The following is a 24,887-nucleotide window of genomic DNA, read 5'->3' as shown; positions in this document are numbered from 1 at the left end:
TATTTATACATACACTGAGAAAAAATGGCCTAAATTTAAATAAATATTTATTAGAATATTACCAACTCAACATTTATTTATAATAAATAAGTCTCTATTTAATAAAAAGAAGTAATTGTTGAATCAAATTAATGTTTTTTGTACCAATACGTATATTTTTATGTTTAATAAATCTATAGTTGGTAGTCAAATGAATATTTATTAAAATTTAGGATATATTTTTTTCTTAGTGTATTAATGTATGAAAAATTTTTTACTAAGAAGTATTATTTTATTATTTTTCCTATCTATCCTATATTCAAATATTCATTCAGGATTAAATTTTATATACAAGTTGGTGTACAGTAAAGCAACATAAATATACATATGTGTTGAATACATATTGTTTTCTAAGATATTCTTTTAATTATTTCACACTGATTTGTGTTACTAAAGAAAAAATATTACAATATATCACATATGTCATACAGTTTTTTGATCTTGCTTTTTTATAAAAGATATTTTACTATTATCAATTTTTGCTATTTATCTCAATGCACTGACTTTAACCTAAGCTTTTATAACTTATTCATACGTAGTAGTTGGATTTTATACCAGTTAAACTAGTAACATGATGTAAGATCCAATATACGTTTTGTCAAAAAAATAGAAGAATTTTATTTTATAATTATTTTAAATTCGCTCAAATTTCAAAATTTCAAAGTTCAAAATTCTGCGTCAGTTAAAATACTTAATTTTAAAATAATAAATTATGCAAAAATGATTCTAATAATTTATAAAATACAAAGATATACGTTTATCAATGTATACAGAAAAATATCAATCTACTGCTAAAATAAACGTAATTATTCAATTTATTTTCCTTCCCTTAAATTACGGTTACTTTTAACAAAATGTATTTTCTTGATAATAATCTTAAAATATACATGTACTTATTACAAAATTTAAACAACTCATTGTTATGTACTCAAAACACGAATTTTTTTTCTTTTGAAGAATATTATAAAATTAATCGAAGAAACGAACCTTTCATAATGAGCATATCCAATTTGTTTTAATTTAATAAACGTGACTAAAATATTAAACTTGCTAAGATTCATTTATATTTTTTGAATAAATTTAATGCTTCTAATAAAATTACAATAAATTTGCTGATATATGAACTTTTGAAATACTTGAAATAAGTTATTATTACTTTCATAGAATAATTATTACTTGCGTATTTTTCTGTGTGCGTGTGTGGGAAAATTATCCATTTTGGATCTTGCATTATTCATCTGAATTTTTCGTCGCATGCTTTGAGATGAGATTCAGCGAATCGTTCGAATCGTTAAAAATATGTACGTGGGCCTTGAATTTTATCGGATGATAATCGATTTAGTAATTTTCAGTTTATTTTTGAATTAAAGTTTTGTTGTTTATACTGTAAAGTTTTTATTAAAAAATTTAATCTAATTTTATAATATTTGAAACTCTTGACATCAAAACGTTGTTAACATAAAGATTTTGTTTTATTTTAGTCAAATATTTATATTTTTAATTTCGAATAAATGCGAATAGAGAATAAACACGAAAGTTATTCGTTTCTTAATGGAATTATTATTATTACCAATAATTGTTCATGTTAATATTTAATTAATTTCATTAAAATATGATGGCCCCTTCGCGACGCGTTCGTGTTTCGCACATCGTATTTACAAAAGCGTAAAATCTTACGCTTATTGCCAGCGATGTCAATCGGCAACATAAAGGAATATTTTTCCTTACTGTATATTTCTGGCATATAAAGCCAGAATATCGGCCAGCAATGAAAGGTGAGTTCAATCTGGCCAGAAGAAAGAAGAGGATCAGTAGGTTGATGTGTACACCAATTTGCTTTTAAAAGGTGTTATGTAAAGATAAACTAAATTCGGGAGGGTAACTTGCTCGCAAATTGCGAGTTCTTATATTTTTTAAAATTATTGTTTATTTAAAATACAAAAATGACCAACAAACAACAGGGCTAATAAGAGCCATTGCCGATAATTAAGCGCAAGTTTCGTTATAGATTTTTGAATCTAAAAAATTTGCGCTTGATTATATCCGCGCCATTCATTAGCCCTGTTATTTGTTAATTCTTTTGTATTTTAGAGATTGAAAATCTCTTTTAATTATTATTGTTTATTGCTAATATATTTAATATGATCGCGATTAGGTTATTCCGTTGAATTTATTAAAACGCGATAGGACACGGTTATATGTAGGCATTAGCTGCTGCGTTCAGCAGAGATAGCAACTTTGCAACTGTTGTCAAATTCTGTAATATGATTAATTTATCGGATACTTTTAAATCCATAAGGAACCAAAAGCAAGAACCAATCGTATCGAAAAATTTTACAACATTTGTAACGCTGCTTTCTTTGCTGAACATACCCATTATCATACGTATTATATTAGCGGTATTGTTACACATTAATGAAATAATGTAGGTAGGAATACACGGGTGGAGATAGGATATCCGAGTAGACACGAATAAATGAAAATACGGGTAGGTAGGACAAGAATGAATAAGTAGGGACAATAAGTATGGATATGTACGATAAATATAATAATTTTAAATTAAAAAATGAAATTATTATAAATAAATTAACACGTAAATAAATTCCGTAATCGGGTAATTAAATTTAATTTTAAAAATAAAAAAAATAGGTATTATAAAACTAAAAGATATTACATAATATATCTAACTAGTGATATATCTAACTACTGTGTGACATATAGGTAGGGATACATATCAGACATCATATGTACATGCATAATTGGAAAAGAGGATTAAAAAATTAAATAAAATTTTAAATTAATTTTAAATTTTATTTAATTATATCAGCATCCCGTTCCAATTATCAAATATGAAAATAAATTAATTTCAAATTTTATTAAATTTTCAGCTTCCTTGAAATTAAACTTTTTTGTAAAATTCTACGCGTACAAATTATGTAACGCGTTTAATATTATAATTAATTTTATTGTAAATAAATGTATATATACAATAGTATTAAGTACGTGATATAAAATTTATGTAAACTATGTCCAGATAAATGCTATCACATTTTTAACTTACACAATGATTACTAATAAATTTACTGGAATATATATATCCGTATTAAATATCTATTCAATACAGATAGCATTTATCTTGTCGTAGTAAACCAAATTGTTGCGTAATTGATGTAAATTATACGAAATTGATGAAATATATAATAACAAAAATTATTTGTTGGCGTAATAAGTTTGATAAGTATAAATGATTAATTTTGAAACTTTTTTTGATTTGCATTTTATTTTGAATATCAAAGAATCATTAATAATTTTAAGTAATTTTTAATTAAAAATTTGATGTTTAGAATAATCGTTAACTTTCTTCGTATTTATTAGTATACAAATTTATTAAATAAGTCATAAAGATTGGAACTTTGACTGAGGCAATGATTAAATATTAACTTCTTGCACGCTTTTTGATATTTACATTTTGAACATTACAGAATTGCAAATATATTTTAATGATCAATTCATTATCTGAAAAGGCCTCATCGCTGTCCCTCGCGTCAGATGAACGTGATTGCGTGGCTTGTATTATTGCTTTTTTTCTAGATCATACACACACAATAGAAATTTAGAGAATAATTAAATAATTCCATTCCGAATAATTTCATAATATCCTTGGTGTTAGAATATATTTTAATATTTTTGAAAATTTTAATATTTCTAAATTTCTTTTGGTATAAATTTCTTATAATATTTAATATCTTTACTATTTAAATATTTGAAGGATATATATTATTAAATTATTCGGAATGGATTCCGATCGGAATTATTCGATTACATCTTAGATTTCTATTGTTTTTTAAGGGAAAATGGAATAATTCTGATCGACATTTACATTCTAAACAGTTTCATAATAATCTCTCTAATCTTTTTAATTCTCTCTCTTATATCATGATTCGGACGTTGCTTTTTCAAATCTATGTGAACATGACTCGCTCATTAACATGAAGTAATACGTGAATCATCAGATTGTTCGATTCAACATGTAACGAAAACTGGAAAATTGCTACGAATCAATACCTCAATTAATAATTTTCGCAAAAATCATCGAATACGACGTTAAATCTGAATTGTATATTTTTGAACAGTCCGAATTTGCGGTCGAATAAACAATTGAACTGACTTTCCGGTGGGGGTGAGCGACACGAAGGTGACCGAGGTGACGTCACGTATCAAAGTCATTAGTAAAATGTCGTCGCAGACGCGGAGCGGATCGACTGCGCATCGGACGGTGCCGGCGTGCTTTTCCATTCGTAATATCATTATAATCGCCGTTGTTTTCCAGTGCTCGTCAATCGCATGACATGATTCTAATATCGATGATTTCGCAAGACGCGTACAACGCGAGATTTCCTCGATCGAAACTCAGGTATAAATATTTTATGCAAGCAATGACGAGACGCGGGTTGTTATATCGCCTAGATCGATTGTGTATCTTGAAATGAGATAAAAATTACAGAAATGGGTAAATTTATTGACCAATGAACTTCTAAATATTTATGTGAATTTGCACTTTTGTGAGCAATTTTTGGCTGCTTTCCTTTTAGGAGGTACAATCGGTACTAAACATCGCCCTATATATTCAATGAATAACGAAGATAAAATGATACTTGTGTGTTCTTAAATAAAAGCAGCCTATATCTCATTTCAAGATACATAATTGATCTCCTGAACGTCGTACTTCGCGAAGTGATTAGTATTTTGATGACATTTTAACATCCTTCAATTTTCCTTCGAGTTTGAATCTACGTGTTCACTAATCTCGCGACACGAGAGACGATATAATCGTCGTGAATTTCCTCGATGATTATTCAAAGTGCGGGGTAGCAACAGGTGTAGCATCGCCGCGACGCGGACGGTAGCCACGCTTGTCGCGTGAAGTTGACTGCGCAATCAACGAATCTCCGCCATTTCAAATTTGTCCGTTGCACTATTGCGAACTAGTGTCGTTACGGGCGCGTCGCGGGTGGTTCGCAAGCTCTCTCGAGCGAGATTTCCGCCTGTTACTTCTTCATTATGATTTAACGAGGTGCTTTTTGCGATTAGCAGTTCTACGCAATTAACGGGAGTATCGTGTACGTCGTTATGAGTATCATGCGATAGCGATATGTGAACGATCGGCTATCCCTGCTCGGCGAAACAAAATTGCGTCGCGTGTGTCGATGTGTATAGTGTGTGTGCGCAGTTAATACTAAGAATTTGGAGCAACGACGAGAAAGAAAGTGAGAAAGAGAGAGGAGGAGGAGGACCGGGATGGTATCAGGCAACGGCGGAGCAACCGTGGGTGAGTGTCTTGTAATTGAGGGTAAATCGTTGTAATTTCGCTGAGCTCGGATTCGAATATCGTAAGAACGCAATACTGATCCTTATTTTCGGAGAAATAAATCGCAACGTGCGGTACGTAAGGTATCTTAATTCTCACGTGTCTATAGCGTTAGAAATTGTGAGCTCAACGAAATTATAATAGCATGAGATCTAGTTATAATTTATGTATTATTTTTTATTTTATTTTATTTTGAGATACTAAAATATTTGTTATCATATATTTTAATATTTTTAAATAATATTTAATGTATTCAATATTTAAATATTTGAAATTGTGAAAGACAGGATTTGCAATTATTTAAATAACATATATAAACAGTGTTATTTAAATAAACAAGTAAATTGAGCAATTAGATTTACTTATCCAATTTTGTAAAAATTAATATCTAAATAACTTTTTGAAATTAATATAATTCTTTTTATTTGAAAGGAGTAAATAAAAATTTAACATGTATAGTATCTATTTTTTGTGATATATTTTAAGAGATTGCTTTTTAATATTTGGATATATTTATATTTTACAGATTAATATTTCAACTCCGCTGTGCTGCGCATCAGACTTGTGAGTCGTAAATTATTTTAATTTTAAAGTAATGAATTTGTGAAAAAAAAATTATATCAGATACATGTGACAATCTTTTTGTGTTGATTATCATCATTAATAAATTGAAGATTAAAATTTTTTAAAATAGTAAATATATTATTGTAATAGATTTTATACTATTTATTCTAGTGAGGTCATTAATATTTGAATGTCTACTTATATTTCTATAATTATAATTTATCTAAAGATCAAATGTTTATATTGAGAATATCGTAGAAAAATAATTATACCTCACCATTGCTTTGGAATGAATAGACTATACTGCAGATTAGTGTCACTATGTAATATGAAAATATTTATAATCATCACTTGTTTTTTTTTGTGTTTTATGCACTCTCGCACATTTAAATAAAACTCACAAGTAATATCATAATCAACTCAATAAATGTCATAAAATCTTGTAAACATATATTGTATTATAACCAATTCATTATTATCTTACTTAATCATTTATTAACATATTTTAGAGCAACAAATCTTATCGTGTAACAAACTATTAGTTACAAAAAACATCGTCAATATAATACATATAATAATTTAAAAATAATCAAGTTACAATAGAGACATGTTTAACAAGTAATAAATAAATATGTAAAACCGTATAAGCAATAATTTATTATCTTTATGAGCGAATTGCAAAGTACGATCATATGTATGTATAATGCGATCTTATATATTTTCCAAAGAGTAACTGTTATAGATATGTTTAAGTTAATTAAAATGTTACTATATTATATGCATACAGTAATTGGTAATATCTAAATAATTGCTAATATTTATATACATGGCATGATTAATAATATTTATATATCTAATAATATTTATATGTATATCTAGTAATTAGCAGTGATATATTCTATTTGCCATAATCACTGTTCAATTGTTTCTCATATTAATTCTTTAAACATAGCAATCATTCAGATTTATTATAATTTGAGAATTTATATTATTTAATATAACACGAGAAAAAGAGAACATGTAAGATCCAATAAATATTTTATTAGAATAGAATAATTTTTTATGGATTATTAATTTAAAAAATAAAATCAGTTATGTCAATATATTAATGTGATATTAATGTGAAATATCTTTTCTTTAATATATTATTTTTAAAATAATGCTGTTGGTAAAGTAATATCAGGATATTTGTTTTGATAAAAATTTATAATAACATGTGTGTATAGAGAATATAGAACATTTATAATAAGTTGATTGCACAAGAGAAGAAAAGAAGTCTATTATTTGTGTGTATTGGATCTTACGTTATCTCTTGCATTGCTTAAGCACAATGTATTGAATCAACTGTAATACATTGTGTAACTGTGTCCTAATACACTTTATATTTTGATTAATTAAAATAATAGAGCAATAGATTGATTGATAGATACCAATTTATAATATAAGTTATATTTGTTGTGCAAAATTTTGCACTATTATTCAATCCTATTAATCAATCTTGATATTCAAAGACTCAATATTTTTGTATTAACTCATTTCTTTTCATTTCTATTTATAGGACAGCATATTTTTAATTTTTTTCTCTATACGTACTCTGTAAAAAATAAAATATTAATTTTAACTTAAAAACGTCTAGTAGACTTTCTAAGCTATATAGAAATATTAAAATTAACACAAAAATGTTAATTTTAACATTTTTGCATGTCTCAGAAAATTCATTATACATGTTTAAGTTAAAATTAACATTTTATTTTTTACAGTATATAATATCTTTCTAATTTTTTTTCTCAATATGTATTCAAAAAATTGAAGCTGCTCCATATAGAGTATTCATATGGAGAAAAAAAATTAAGATGCTGTCTTATAAACAAGACAGTGAAAGAAATGAATTATCTAGATTCTATTTAAGTTTTGAAGTACGCTATTAAAATGTGGAACACTGTATAAGCACGAGTGTAAAATCATCACTTCGTGCTGTCAATTAGTAATTTAGTTATTTTAGTAATTTAGTAATTTAGCTATTCAATTAGTTATTTCTGATAATTATGATCTTAACAAGGGATTCTCCATTTTATTTGTTTTTGAGAATTATTTTGACGCTCCAGTCTTGCGAAATCACTAAACTTATTCTTATCAGAATGATGACGAATCCTCTCCTCTATTAGATAAAGCGAATAATAGAGCAAGAAGACTCCCATTGTTTCATATAAGTAACAAGAATATACTACAATTAATGATAAAAGATAAAATAAGAAATATTTAAATGTTTGGAAATGAATATTTGGACAATAAATAAAATATATATCTCATGATATTAGACTGTATGAAAACGTTGGGTTTCTCATAATTCTTGTATTCTCTGTTTTTTATTACGCAGCAAATTAATACAAAAAGGATATGCATAATTAATTGACATAAAGTTTTTCTTAACGACAATATATTTGTTTTCGATTTTCAATAGATGAATTTATTAATAGAGCGCATAATTAATATTATTGAGAATAACAGCCAATATATATTACAACTCATTTATACCTAATATATATGTGTAATGGAACTATAGGATATTCAAAAATGTATGATTGTATTCGTCATAAGAATACATCTCTTTATCGTAGGTTTTCTATTATCCTCTTCCTGACAGAAATGTCAGCTTGTTTTTATAACAAATTCTTTAATCACATATACATTCTGTTCGTTAAGTACGTGAACAATTACGTGATCATATAATTAATAGTGATGATGATGATGGTGATGATGATAATGATAATGATAATGATAATAATAATAATAATAATAAAACGTAATATCAATAATAATGAAATAATCATGTAATAATAATAATTTATTTTTCTATTACGTTATATAATGATACTTAACACTAAATCCTTCCAATGTTTTCTTTTTCTAACTTTTTACAAAAAGTTTCGATTTTGTTTTTTTCGCATATTCATTAACTTCTACTTACAAATTTAACAAACTGAGAAACTTAACCTCGTTTAAGATTTGAAAGGATTTGGAACTAGACAACGACGTTTCTCAACCCGATCTTATTGTTATATAGTTGATTATGTTTTGATATTCCTTTAGCTCTTCTTACCCTTTCATTGAGCATTACTCTTGTACATGAATTAGCGCGTCAAGCGTTGCACTACCGAATCGCTGACTAGTCTTCTTCTTCTTCTTCTTTTATTGGCTCCACAACCAGACAGATTGGAACTGAACCATTGAGTATCCGCGACTATGTAATAAATAACAAAACAATGAAGATTACAAAAGTCTAAAATAGAAACATAAATTCAGTTGCGCGTTCAAAGCCGGTCTCACTTTTCAAAAATGATGCAATAACACGTTGGCAGGTGATGATGTATGAATAGATTGCTGAATTTCTCATTATTACAATTATACTCAACTGTACTAATTAAGGCAGTGAATAACTAAGAGTAGACGAATGTACATTTTCTTTTGAGTTTTAAAAACAATCAATTAGACCCTTACCAGCACAAATTGAGTTGGAACTGCAGGTCTATAGAGACTCTCTATAAATTTCACAGTTTTGATGAACATTCTGGCACCAGGGTATCAATCATGAAACTTTTCCTAGGATGAAAAGTGAAAAATTTCTCCATTAACTTCAATGATTAAAATTTTCACTTTTCACTATCCATCCTAAGGATAAAGTTACTTGAGGGGTTAAGAAAACACAGAAATAAAATGATCTTTGAGTGGTCGCGAAACCCTAAAAAATTGTAACTCCTTTAAATAAGTCATAAAGATTGGAATTTTAACTGAAGTAATATTAAAGTTAAATATTACTTCTAAAGTTAAATATTAACTTTTTGCCTACTTTTTGACAGTTACATTTTTAATATTACAGAATTGCAAATATATTTTAGTAATCAATTTATTATATGCAAGGGCCTCTCGCTGTCCCTCGCGTCAGATGGATATCGGTGATTGCGTGATTTGTACCGATGGAAAGTCGAAATTATTTTCATCATAGAGAGTTATTCCTCGAATAATTACGTTTGGTAAAAACGGGCTGAAAATTTGCATAAAAAACATAACTTCGTAATTTCTTTTTTATGCAGACGTGTATTGTAAGGCAAAATTCGCTAAATCAACTTCTTCAGAGGGCAGTAGCGCGCGGGAGCAGTGTTTGCAATTACAGAAAAAAGATCCTCATGCCCATATCACACTAACGATTGCGTCTGTGTTCGCGTTTGTGTCCTTTGACCAATCAAAACTGCCGACCAGCAAGTCCTTTTCGATTGGTTAAAACGCGAACGCAGACGCAATTTCCAATTGCTTGTGTAATACCGGCATCATGTCCTCTCTCAAGTTTCTCTTTGGGTATCAATCATGAAACTTTATCCCTAGAATGGATAATGAAAAATGAAAATTTTAACCATTGAAGTTAATGAAGAAATTTTTCACTGTTCATCCTAGGAAAAGTTTCATGATTGATACTCTGGTGCCAGAATGTTCGTCAAAAACTGTGAAGTTTATAGATCATCTCTATAGAGTTGTAACTTACAGCGCCATTGTGAGCGTGAGATGAAGTGAGATAACACGATTTTCCCCCCTTCGCATAATTTCGAAAAATGACGGCCACTTCAATGGTAGCCAGACTCTGTTTAGAGGTCTCTAGTCAATCCGTAGTCTAAAGGTGCATAACCTGTTTTTTATAATTAATTCACAACTGCATTCTGTGCTTTTTAACTTTTAAAGTTTTAGATCTAATAGATCTTGATGCTCTAAATTTGTCTGTATTTTTACAGTACAGTCCTGTGAGCTGATTTACAGAAAGTCCAAGCTTTCTTTTTATATAAGCATTTCCTATATTTTTTAATAAAATAGAAATCGAAACTCGAAAATCTGCAGAATTACTCGTGCTATAATAACAGCTGTTATGGTGAAGGAACTATGAGTTGTCTCGCCACAACTGTGGTCTCTTTTTGTGAATTTTTTCGCACAATCTTTTCAAAATGTTGTAGTACTGACAGTTGATTGTTTGATCCTGAAGCAAAAATTGCAAAAATTCATTTCGAAAATCGCTACGAGCACTAAAACACGTACTCAAATAGCAATAACTCTTAAATTTATTTATTTTAATTAAATAAGATGTAAACAATTTTTAAAAAGCCAATTACTCGGAAGATTATAATAATTGTAGTGCTGCAAATCGCACATCGCTAGGACGTTCCGTTGTCGAGTAATTCAAAATATATAGTTCGCTTATTTTTTGATCAGATATCTCACAGCTACTAATAATTTATTTGAATTTTGTTTGCATTGTGCAAGAGCATAAGTAAAACATTTATTTATATGCACAATTTCCATGGGAAAGCGGAACAATATAGTGACAAATACACTTTTATACTCATTTAAAAAAATTGTATTCACTTAATTTATTGCAACTTTTAATATGCTTATCTTTTCAGTATATATTGAATACAAGCATTTTAATCAATAAATATCATTAAAAATTAATAAGTTCTATTCCTCGTTCCGCTTTTTCGCTCAAATTGTACTCCATGTAATATTAGGAGATCAAAATAGACGGAATAGAACACGGAAATGCAAAAATCTAGTAAAGTTTAATTAATTTTGCCTTTCGCGTTTCCGCATTTCCGCGTTTCATATCAATTGACACCCGGTCAATATTATATGCGATTGTTTTTTGTTGTACGACGAATTTTTCAAACGTGTTGATTGGCTGCAAAACAGCGAGTACTTTTATATGCATTAAACTTCTATAACAAATAAATCAGTTTTAAACTGAATAATACATAAATTAAGAATTTATACCTATATTTTTTTCTTTATAAGTAAACTAATTACAATCAAAAACATTTATTTATATACTTGATGGCTTTATTTTCTCAAATAAAGTACATATATACAAATGCATAAATTTGAAATAACCGCGTTCACGTCAAAATGGAGGCGGAGTTTATAGTATTTTATAAATCCTAGTAACTTTAGTCACTGAGTGAGAAATCCGAACGCATCCTAGAGGAGAGAATTTCTAGATATATCCTGAGATTTTATGTTGGTGACCGTGATGTCCGTGATGTCCGTGATGTCCGTGATTGTCGTTTTCTTGTTACTGTTATGCGAATGATGCGAATAGACAATAGTGGCAAATAATTATGTAATAGGTATAGGGAATACAATAAATAAATGATAACAAAAACATAAATAATTTATTCAAATGAAATAAGAATCATCATTTCTTAAGAACAGGTAATTTTTTTATATCTAACATTTATAAGATGGAAATGTTTTTTTTTTTTTATTATATTTACTGTTGTATTTGTCATTGTAGCTTTGATATTTTGAATGTTACAAGGGAGAATGTAAAATATAAAAACGTTTGATCATATTCACTCTTTATTCTTCGTATGCTGAATTGAATGATATAATAAACAAGATGAATTTTGGAGTGGATTGGGATGTTGAACATCGACGTATTTTGCTGGATGGAAATGCAGTATTAGAACGTTCGGCACAATCGGTCGCAAGATCGCAAGTTGTCGCAGCAGAGAATGAGCAAATTGGTACAGAAGTGATCTCTGAATTAGGTGAACAAAGAGATCGTCTCTTGCGCGCAAAAAGGAGGTTGTCACAGACAGATGAGGAATTGAATAAAACGAGAAAAATTCTGAATGTTATGCGACTCAAAGTTTTGACAAACAAAATTGTGCTAATCTTGATTATTTTACTAGAATTAGTTATTCTTGGTATAATTGTATACTTAAGATTTTTTCATAAATGAGTTGTCTATTATTAAGCTTGATAAAACCAAGAGGAAATAATATTGTACATAATATATATTAACAGTTGGTAGTTATGGTTAGGTAATTTTTGTAAAATTTAATGAAATAAATATGTAAACTTTCAAATAAGTTTTTCTGAAAAACTGAATTTTTTTTATTAAGATTTTTATTATTTTTTTATTTCTTTCTTATATTATTGAACTAGTTCAAGATACATTGTGATTAGGTCTCTCTCTGTGTGTGTGTGTGTGTGTGTGTGTGTGTGTGTGTGTGTGTGTGTGTGTGGGGGGGGGGGGTGTATTTTATTCCTGCACTCTCTGAATTAGTGCGTACTGTATAATAAGTCAAAGTGAAACAAATATATATTCGTTCCATTTTAACATATTATATCTTGTGCATTAGCTCAGCAAGTGCAGGAATAAAAAACAGATCTATTGTGAATCTACATAAAATTTTACTTAATTCTATCAATCGATAGTGAGTAGAGCAATCATGGTGAAATCAAAATCTGATTCTACTATGAGAACAATATTAAAATTGTTTATTGCTCACTTCATGTACGTTTCATAATACATTCAATTATTTTTTTATTAATCTGTCATAAATGAACAATAAGAAATTCTTGAAATGGTTATTTTGCACGACGATGAATATTATCAAAATAGAATACCCGAGCCTGACTTAGGAGCATTTCACAATTTTTTGCGATTTGTTTGGAGTCCAGATAGAAAACAGTTGCTTGGTAGAACTGGAAAAGAATGGGGTAATTATTAAGGAATACATTTTTTCAATTGCTAATTGTGAAATTATATGATTGTTTACTTGAATAGCCTTGTTGGGATTCTTTTACTTGTGTTTCTTTACCGTATTGGGTTCCTTGTTTGCATTGCAAATGTGGATCAGTATCAACTATGCTTCGAAATTAGAAAAACCGTTTTTTCTTTATAGCGGTTTGATGCCTAAATCTTATTTTGATAGCAATTTTCCGTTTTTTCGTCAATTACATTTTGATAATCCAGGTAAAATTTTCTTAAAAATTAATAAAACACACAATATGCTATTTATTTTAGTTGATTCTAATAGCCCATTAAACCAAAATGGATTGAAATTGATTTAGATTTTCAGAAATATGCATTTGTAAATATTAAAATAAACTTTTTTCAATCTGAATGTATTTTTATTCATTTATAGGAATTGCATGAAGCACATTTCTATACCTTCCAATCTAAAAATAATATCAGCTTTTTCTGTGCATTGTGAATATTGCTTAATTTAAAATTCTAATAAATAGGAAATGCAGTTTTTCTATCTAATTGATATATTTCAATGAACTTAAAATACACATAAAAATTTCAATCCATTTTAATTCATTTTCGATTACTAGGAGGATATCCTTGAGATTATAATATTTTGTTTAAACAGGAATTGCCTTCAAACCGAATATTTTGTTACCCACAAAATCTCCTATTATTTGGATAGATAATGTTAATAAGAACGCTCGACCAAAAAGATATGTGCAAGCCTTAAGTGACTTTTTACAAGGTATGGATACATCAGTTGAAAACAAATAATGCGAGCATTAATAATTAAAATCTTTAATTAATAATCCAGTATCCGGAAAGAGATTGAAATAGATAGATATAATTTCGCGGAGTTATTGCCGAATCCAAATTCTCGATTTTTTCGTATCCTTTTCCCTTGACAAGGGATTGAAACTATGAAATTTCTATTTTTTTTCAATCGAAAAAAAGTTTCGTGAACAAAAATAAGTTGCGCAATTCATTTTCATTCATGATACAGGATTGGAATGACATAATTGCTATTCAGTCCAAAACAAGTTTGAGAATCTTAAATCCAATTTTACTCATAATACAGGATTACAGAAGTCTTATTTTTTAATTGAAAAAAAAATTCTTGGGTCATGAAATTATAATTTGTGACACAGAAGTGAAACAATAATGTATTATTTTTATTTCAATAATGCACAAAGATATAATAATTTTATACAAAATATTACAATACAGAAAGCTAATCAAGTCAAGTCTGAATGTTTTTTCTAGTAAGAAATAAAATCAGTATTATGATTTTTTTTAAATGTTTTTAATCTTTAATATAGTTCTCTTCAGTGATTTATTTCAAATGTCAGATATATCAATAATTAGATGTCAAATAAATTTGAACAGTTATGTTATTATCAGTTATGTTATTATCAGTTATCTTGAGGAATATATCAATTGTCCATTGAGCACATTTAATATGATGTGATATATAGATACTATATAGATACTATATTCCTCAAGCAAACTGATATACTAATGCCCGTATTTATAGTCAGACCTTATATTTAAGGCTTCCTTAAATTTATCTTTAGATGCTCAGTAATCAATGAAATAATTCGTAGAACATCTAAAGATAAATTTAAGGAAGCCTTAAATATAAGGCCTGACTATGAATGCGGGCAATTGTCAAGACAAACATTATAAGTAACATATTAATTTGTTTGAGGAATGTATAATATTTACAGATCCTATGTAAATGTATTAATGGACAATATTTCTCAAGATGGCTGACAACAATGTACATAAAATTTATTTGACAATTATTGATGTATCCGACATTTTAAATAAATATGTGTTACTGAAGAGAACCATAGGTCTATTCTTTATTCCTGCACTGTCTGAATTGGTTCAATTGATACATACGGTGCAATAAGTTGAAGTGAAACATATGTATATTTGTTTCATTTCAATTTATTGCATCATGTGCATCAGTTCAGGTAGTGCAGAAATAAAGAACAGACCTCGTATTACAGATTGGAACGTTTGGAAGAAATCATAATACTGAGGGCCTCTTTCATCAATCCTAATTAATGCTAATCGGTGGTAATAACTTAACACAGTGTGCTTTCTAACGAGCAAATGATACAATGGATCATTACATCCTTGTTGTTTGCCAATGTTAAACAAAGATGACATGATCACTATCATACTATGTCACTTGTTGGAAGACACACACAATCATCACGCCAACATGAGAACTAAACACAGAAGAGGAAGAAAAAGGCGATGTTTTAAACTGCTATTGACACTTCGAGTTGATCATCGATTAATTTAACCAGAAATTGATGAAAGAGGCCCTGATTTAAATTATTATATTTCAATTTTTGACATAAAATTCTTTAAAATGTTCTTTGAAATGTCTACGGCTCGATGCCGTATGGCGTTTTTAAAAATTTAAAATAAATCGGCTCAACTCAAAATGGCAGCTGGAATGAAACAACATGGATGCATTCGAGGAGCGCTATGTAATACTATCTTTTTCATACCTAGACGATAAAGATAGAATAACACATAGCACTAATAGCGTCTCCCCGAATGCAGCCCATATATTAAGGTGAAGTTCATTGGAAATGATTCCCCTTTTTTGAATATTTACTGAGAACAATTTGGCTTCAATTCAGATTTTTAAAATATGAATTTATTTAATTTCTGTTGTAAATTCTTTAAGTGTATTTTAGATGTAAAAGACAAATTTTTTTTGATGGAATTTTTTTTTATTCAATCAATTAAATGGAAATTGATTGGAGAAATTTTTACAGCAAAATGTTGTCTATTTCAATAAAAATAAGGAAAAAAATGGTAACTAACGTTTTCATTTTAGAATATAATAAAAGTAAAGAGAACTATAAAACAGTTACGGAATGTAGTGATGGTGCATTAATCACATCTAATACAAAACCTTGTTTTTTCGATATTGAAAGTCTTGGTGTTTGTGGGCAACCTCCGTATGGATATACTGATCCATTACAACCGTGTGTTCTCATTAAGTTCAATAAGGTAATAATTCTGTTTTTAAAAAATATAAGAATAATATAATTAATAATGAGAATGTTCAGCAATAAAGTTCTTTTTAATGTTTGCCTGGAAAACAGAGATTACGATATTATATTACATGTATTTTATACAATATCAATAAAGATGGCTCAAAATAGAGCCATACTGCGCTAAACTCTCATTGCTAATGACATTTTTATACTCTTTATTTTATTAAGAATTTTTCTCTCTCTCATTTTTGTCTATTTTATAGAAAAGATATTTTCTTGATTAAAATTTACATTTTTGTTAATTTAATCTTGATGGAAAAATTTTAACAAAATTTTGATGAAATTAGCTTAATGTTTCAATAAATTTAATGAAATTTTAATTATTCTCTGAATTAGTTATTTTCTGTATTTAACAGATGATATAATATTTTAATGTTATTTTAATTAAAAAATGAAATTTTAACAAAAATTACTACTACTGTTTTTTTAATAAAAAAGGAAGAAAATTTTATTAAAAATATTGTATAACGAATTTTAAATAAATATTAAATACTTATGCTCTTTAAAGACAAATGGCACTATATACACGTATGTATATTAGAGTAGTTCTCATTCTCATTTGGTTGAAATTTTGTTTCCGAGTTCTTTCCACAGGATTGCTTAGAATAGTTTCAATTTACAAAAAATAATCCCTGCTAAATTTTAATTCGATCGAGACAATGAGAACTAGTACAGGAACAATGGCTAGTTAAATGTATGAATTATTTTGTTTTCAACTTTCAACATTATCAGCATTGATTTTTAAAGCGTATTTAAACAATTAGGTGAATTGCTAAATATTAAAAAATAAAAATAAATAGTTATTGCGTTTTTTGATTATTCGAATTGAAAAAATTGTGATCCATGAACTAAAGAAAGTGTTAACAATATATTTGGGAGACAAAATGAGTTTAAAAAATGAGAATTTTTTTGTTTTTATTAATAAAACGATTTCTTACATTTAACATTATGAAGCTACAACAGTTTATATGAAATTTATGACAATTATAGATACAATTTCTTATTATTAAATCAAACTAAAGATTTACTGATATTTTTTTAGTACTTTGGAATTATTCAAGATGATAAGTTAATGACTAACAATTAACAATCTCAAGATGATATCAATAACTAAATAATTAACTAACAATTATTAATTATTATATAATGTAAAAAATCATTTTGTTAATAAAAATATGAAATTCATCATTTTTAAAAATTCATTTTTTATAAATTGTCAACCTAATGGACTGTAGACTTAAACTGATATAGAAGCAATTAAACCACGCTTATCTACAGATTCTCAATAAGTTATAATGTAATATTGTTTATTGTTTTTCAAATTGACTAATATGTATAGTCTTTCTTTGTTTCAATATGCGTGACAGTTATTATTTGACTAAATTTCGTACTGACGTAGCTATTTTTAATTTTTTATTAATTTTAATTTTATCTTGACATATGTGTGTTGTCAAAATCATAACTCTGAATAACATACAACAGATTTTAGTTGGCGGTCGTTATTCATTAAAAAATTACGAACTAATAAAGAATTAGAATTGACAAGAACCGAAAATTCTTGTGAAATAGTACATTTATAGATTTTGTTTTTGACGCTTTAGACAAGGAGAAAATATGAATTGAATTTCGCTTTGCATGGAAAGTGTATATTTGATAGCAGGTTCACCCTACCTTTCCCTATCTCGGAGCGTAGGACTTTCCACACGAAGCGAGGTCCATCCCATCTCCCCCTCCTATTTAGGGGCGTGTGACTTTCTATTTTTTCCATATGAACCGAGATCCACTCTACAATCAGATAATGGTTGCGTTAGGTTAGGATTAAATTGATGTGGGGATGCAGGGGGCCGGAGCCCCTTCCTTGCCACGTGTTCTTTCTACGAAACTAATTGAATAGGACAATTAGAATAGGACAATTGTTGAAATTGTTTCACTTTAAAAGCAAAGAAGGGAAGAACGCATTTGTTAACATTTTAGTAAATTAATCAAAATAATATAAAACATAAAATGAATTTTTGAAAAATGACAATTGAAATTTCATTAAAGTATTCCGTACACCATACAGCACCAAAAGTTTTCAGAAATATCTCAGAAATATTTCAACTGAAAAGTGAAACATTTCATAAAAATTGCGAAATATATCAATACATTTCTGAGACAGCTTTAAAATAGCAAAATGTTCGCGATTCTTGCATATGACATCTTATTGAAAGATTGATGAAATATTATAGAAAGAATCTATAATCTTTTTGAAATAAATCAGTATAATATGGTGAATGACTTTTTTCGAGCCAACACAGGTTATTAATATATAACAATTTATTATTTTCTTAAAAAATTGAACGGTAAATGTGTTTTGATCTCTGTTTTCGGGTCCTCTTCAGTACAGTATACAATTAAAATAATAAAATAATTAAATACATGTTATGCGAGTGATTCTTCTAAAACGCATGTCTGGTTCAGAACTTTTTGAAATATTGCCAAAAAAGTTTCGGCTATTTCTAGTACTACAAAAATGATGTCTAAATATATACTTGATTGTGGACATAATAAATTTAAATATTGTTTAAGTATCAATTAAATATATATTTAAATATGATTTCTGAAGTACGTACTTAAAATTTATTAAGAATTTTGGCCATTAGTCATACGCATTTGTGATCTGTTTACAGATTACAAAACTTATTGATAATAAACTTAAGATGTTTCTCAAAAATAGTAATTGTACCATCAATTATTTTGATTAATTAATCATATTATATGTATTAAGCATATACATAATTCACTATTAAAAAATCACACTTGCAATTTCTACACAATATCATTATTCATATACGTAGATCATTCGATAAATTTGATAAATCTTTATAAACAAATTTTTTTAACGTGACACCTGGAAAATATCATTCTTCAAACTCTTCCAGGTCAAATTTCAACCAGAATTGATGCGTTGTTCACGTTTGGTAGTTGTTTAAAGCGAGCGAGAAATTAAGCAGTTGCCGTTTTTTATAAAATAAAAAAGGAAACAAATTCTATGCAAAATTAAGTGGATGAGGAATCAATTCGAAGTCAAATTCTGTAATTTTGCACGGAATTAATTTTTTTTCGCAGCAACTGCTAAATTTTTCGCTTTAAATGATTACGTTTTAAACGAATGTGAACAACATATCAATTCTAGCTGATATTTGGTCCGAAAGGATTAAAGAGTGACAATTTTCTGGTGTCATCAAATGGATTGTTACACCATTTTATAAAGATTTACCGAGACTTATCGAGCAATCCTCGTACAAAAGTTTTTCAATTAAAGTAGAACATGTCATAAAATGACATTAAACTGAATCATGATTGATAAAAAAAAATGTTTACTTTTAGTAAACATTTTGAAGCAATTTTAACATCATGATTTTCTGTTTAAATATGTTTTTTAATTTATTGCTTATGATAGATTTTAAAAACATTTCTGTTAAAACATTTCATATGACATATTGCAGAATCCTTTCAGAATTGTTACGCATGAGATGTGAAAGGTTGAAACATTTCTGAAAACTTTCCACAATAATCGGTGCTGTATGGGATCATTAAATTTTTTATTAAAATTTTTTATCATGAATTATGATAAAAATATTTTTAAAAATTATAATTATATTGCAGAGGTTTAATTGGGTACCAATTCCTTACAATAAATCATCTCTCTTACCAGAGAATATGCCACCTGCTTTGCAGGAAGCTGTGCAATTTTCAAACAAGGTTTGATTCAAATTTATCATGTATTTAATAATTAGTGTAATCGAATTTGTTTATTCAGTAGCACTCTATTTATACGAACAAATTCGTGCTCAGTTCCAATTAAAGGAATGTATAGGTACAAGCTCATAGGCTGGTAATCCATTCTTATTTTAAGACAATTTTAAGTAAAGTACTGTCTTCAGATGGTTCTGTGATGTTAATTTAACGCTTAAATAAGGATACGTGGAGAAAAAAATATCAGAAAGCCAATGTCAGATTATGGATTGACGATTGACGTAATGACGATTTGCTCTGTTCTATTTCAGACGATAGACTCGCTTCATTTTAATTAGAATAAGATTGGGCAACAGTTAATCGTAATCGTCAGTCCATTGTCTAATGTGAATAGAACGGAACAGTAACGGAAAAGAGCTGTGATGGAGATATTTATAGCCAATTAGAGTAACTTTATTTTAATTCATTTCGTTCATTTCGTACGCTGTTTAGTGGATGGGTTTATCATGGTACGGAATTATTGTGGAAAAGAAATGGAAAAATTTCTAATTTCTTCATCAACATCGATTAATTAACGAAGTGTCGATCCTTTTGTAACATATTTCTATATCTATTATAGTATATATACTAATTCGTATTAAAGCCCAACTTTGAGAACTCACATGCGAAATGCTCCTTATATTCTTTCCCAGGTGATTCTTATTTATGAGTTAATGCATCTCCACCATCGCCCTTTGTCGGCGAAGATGCATAATCCCCACGGATGATTTTCGCAGATTTTCGTGATAACATTTTGTTAGCAACGAACTATGATGGCATCAATTAAACAATTTGATAACTTGAAGACGTGACAACCATTGAATATCGTTTACATATGTTTTGTTGCCGTCATATTTTCGTTATAATGCTTAAGATGGAATGATTAATTGTTCCTTGCTATCAGCAATGCTTATGTTGCTGTCAGCATAATGCTGATGTACCGCTATTGCTGACCATTTGTCTTTGAAATTTCATTAACTGATTGCATATATATGTAATCATATTGCTGCATTCGTAATGTGTACTATTTTTATGTCAGTAAATGTATGCCAAATATAAGACAATTCATGCAATGCATCAGTTTGCTAAATCATGCTTGATTATCTGGGTTAAAAGAGTAAACAATGTAGTTGATTATGTATTCATAAATCTAAAAAACATAAGAACAAAATTGTTTACCTTGTGTAGCTCCTCATTTGCAAAATTTTGAAAAAATAAGCGAAGTTTTAGTTGTCTCCCGAAAAGTTTAGGAAATTTTTTTTTTATTCTATTCTGTTATGAGTTTTGATAATATCCCCTAAAAAGTATTTAAAACTCTCAATAAAATGCCGGATTTTCGAAAAAAAATGTCGACCTGCGTGGACTTAGGAAAATTTAAAAGTAGAAACTTCAAAGTAATAGAACTTTTTAGATATTAGTTTCAGCGCATCGATTATTAAAGATAATCTTTAGAATTGTTTAGAGGGCTATCAGAATTCAACAGAATAGCCGAAATCTAAAAAAAAATTTGTGTGGAAATTCGGTATTTTCTCGGGAGTTCTAGTTGCCCTCCAAAGAATTCTATCGATTGTCTTATATGAACATAGTGTTACAATGAACAGTAAAAAAGTTATAGTCCTTCAAGGTTTCGAAGTCATAAACTTGCCCCCCCCCCCCCAAACTTCAAATGGTGTTTTCACCGCTTTAATCGACGGAACTCCTTCTAAAATTAATAGAGAACTCTAGAATTCTTCAGGGGAGGAGGAGGGCAACCAGAACTCTTATTTTTTCATAATTTTGAAAATGAAGGACCACCTTCATAAAGGTAAATTGTTCATTTGGACAGACTGGCGATCTTTTGTGAGAGATAGTTTTACGAAGTAAGAAGAATTACTTTTTAGGAAATATCGATTACGTTTGGAACCTGGACTAAATATTTGGACTAATAGAATTAATTTGTTAATTAAGAAAAGAAATACATCACACTCTTGATTTGGGTTTTTAGTTGTTCGCTTTGAGGAAAGAAAGGAGAAACACTGCTATTCCGAGAAAAGGAATTGACTTTCTGGAAGAGACCAAAGATTTCGAGCAAAAAGATGAGTGGCTGTAGAAAGTTTCTTTCGGGCGGAGAGAAGTTGCTCTGGACTGAAGAGAATTTCTTTTGATCGAAAAGGAGTTGCAAAAGGTTAGTTATGAGAGTTTGTTCTAAAGACTGTCTCGCTCACAGTTTTTTTTTCGTGGTTTTTCGTAATGAAGTTAAAGCGAATGCCGAAATTAGAATATAAGGAGCGACTTCTCTTTGCACAAAAGAAACTTTCTACAGCTCATCTTTTTTCTCGAAATCTTTGGTATCTCTTCCATTGCCAGAAAGTCGATTCCTTTTCTCGCAGTAAACAGCAGTGTTTATACAATATTCTGAACGTTTCATCGATATACATTCTGTAACGGTTCCTTTACTGTTCCGGAATATTCGATACATTGGGAATACAAAAAATCGAACTTTTTATGATATAGTTTTAATAGTTATAATAGTTTTAATAGTTATAATAGCGTTAGCTGGGTATGCAAGCTTTTAAAGTTAATATGCAAACTGGTAGATAATTAAAAATTTTGGAAAAGCGAGCCATTTTCTATCGATGAAAAAGTTACGATAGAAAAAGTTACGTGATAGAACAATTTCAACATCAGATTTAATTTTAAACCGTAAAAATATAATAAGGATATCATACTCTCCGGATCAAAAAATTCTTTTTTGTGTGCCTGTGTTATTATATAGTAACATGATGGCGTAACATGCTTTTGACGATTTTAAAGTTGGCAAGTTGCTATCTAAAGTTGTCATATCATGAAGGTAACAATTTGATAACAATTTGCTAACAATTTGCGAACTTAGTAGTGAGATTCTCTAAGGCCCGGTTGCACCAATGTTACTTTGACTTTAAGACTTAAAACTCAATCTGTCTTGTTTTAAAGCAAAAAAAAAACAGACAGAAAAAGTTTTAAGCCTCGCTTAAAATCAAAGTAATGTTGGTGCAATCAGGCTTAAACGTCTTATCGATGATTGTCGCTATCGTTAAATATAGCGACAGCCAATGATAGAACAATCCTAGAAGAAAGCACGGCTTTCATTGGCTGTCGCTAGCGATATTAACGATAGCGACAATTGTCGATAAAACGTTTAGAAAATTCCGCAACAGGTGTTGCAATTTTGATAGCATTTGTATGCTTGCAAGCAATATGCCAGCAACAAGATACGTTGTTATCTGAATGCATGTGTATGTGTATTCATGCAATTTATTCTATAATTAAATAGTTTCAAATCTGGTTATGGTGTGATGGAGTGAATAACGTTGATAAAGAGCATATCGGAGAAATTGAGTATTTACCAAGTCCTGGATTTTCTGTGCAATATTTTCCGTTTATTGGTCACCCAGATTATTTGACACCGATAGTCGCGCTGCGTTTTAAAAATGTCACACGTGAGCCACCAAGATATATATGATTATAAAAATTATACGTTCAAATGTTTCAGAAATAGAAAATAATTATTTAGAATCTTAGGCCCGATTGCGTCAAAGTTACTTTGATTTTAAGCGAGAATCAAGACTCTCTGTCTCTTTTTCGGCTTTAAAATGAGAGAAAGAGTTTTAAGTTTCGTTTAAAGTCAAAGTAACGTTAGTGCAACTGGATCTTAGTATTTAAAAAATGTTATTGATATATTCTTGTAATTATATAAAAAAAATTTAGTATAAAATTTTGTTCATGTACAGAACCCCTATTCTTGAAAAGAAACGTATACGACCAACTAGGGAAATACTATAATACACATTACATATACTATATATTAACTAGTTATTATATACGTTTCTTTTCAAGAATAGGAGTCCTGGGTGTTTGATAACGTACATTGAGCTTAGAACACTGGAGGCGGAATTATCTATGCCAGTGCTGAGATTTACTTGCATAATATTTAATAATACTAGCAGACTCTTTATTTAGTGTATGTATTTGTCCTTTTTGCTTTTCATAGTTATAACAAAATATTGTTTTGTATTACTCATAAAAGATTTAATAAATTTTGTAAATAGTCATATTTATATAATAAATTGAAATTATTGATTACTAATTTTTTAAATAATATGGATAACAAATATTGTATTTTATATTAATACAACGTTTTTAGTGTTTAGATTAGTGACGGTGGAATGTAGTTTATGGGCACTCAATATTAACAAAGATGCACAGAATGCATTGGATTTTCAACTAATTCTGGGCGAACTATAAAAGGCGATGATCAACAAATATCTTTATGTACCTTAAATATTTATTAACAATTATGCAAATATAATAAAAAGTTGGATTATTGTTAATATACTTTGTGCAGAATGTGAAAAGTAACTTTTATTCATCCACAATTCTTATAATTTCGCATTAAACATTTATTCTAATTTATAAAAAAATCTTGTTGTTGTTAATAATAATTGCTTTATTATTT

General features: G+C 28.5%; 2 protein-coding genes across 3 annotated transcripts; both read left to right on the top strand.

The window, feature by feature from the left end:
• Window positions 1-12,001: 12,001 nt before the first annotated feature.
• Window positions 12,002-12,896, top strand: Vti1b (Vesicle transport through interaction with t-SNAREs 1b). 2 transcript variants are annotated; one of them, XM_087414363.1, is made up of 2 exons: window positions 12,002-12,220; window positions 12,327-12,896. In XM_087414363.1, exon 2 carries the CDS (start codon window positions 12,408-12,410, stop codon window positions 12,750-12,752), a length of 345 nt encoding a protein of 114 aa, XP_087270489.1. In that variant the 5' UTR covers window positions 12,002-12,220; window positions 12,327-12,407; the 3' UTR covers window positions 12,753-12,896. The 2 variants fall into 2 exon arrangements, with proteins under 2 accessions (XP_087270489.1, XP_011064238.1); XM_011065936.2 differs by having other exon boundaries at window positions 12,303-12,896.
• A 124-nt stretch (window positions 12,897-13,020) lies between these two features.
• Window positions 13,021-24,734, top strand: LOC105151972 (sodium/potassium-transporting ATPase subunit beta-1). Its single transcript, XM_087414364.1, has 7 exons — window positions 13,021-13,516; window positions 13,584-13,772; window positions 14,176-14,295; window positions 16,414-16,589; window positions 20,285-20,380; window positions 23,706-23,871; window positions 24,576-24,734. The coding sequence occupies exons 1-7, from the start codon at window positions 13,381-13,383 to the stop codon at window positions 24,674-24,676; spliced, it is 984 nt and encodes a 327-aa protein (XP_087270490.1). The 5' UTR covers window positions 13,021-13,380; the 3' UTR covers window positions 24,677-24,734.
• The last annotated feature ends 153 nt before the right edge of the window (window positions 24,735-24,887 follow it).

The sequence above is a fragment of the Acromyrmex echinatior genome, chromosome 16 (genome assembly GCF_024713525.1).
Source record: "Acromyrmex echinatior isolate Ae372 chromosome 16, ASM2471352v2, whole genome shotgun sequence".
Lineage (NCBI taxonomy): Eukaryota > Metazoa > Arthropoda > Insecta > Hymenoptera > Formicidae > Acromyrmex > Acromyrmex echinatior.
Note: the sequence above shows the minus strand (reverse complement) of the source record. Positions and strands in the feature narration are given on the sequence as shown.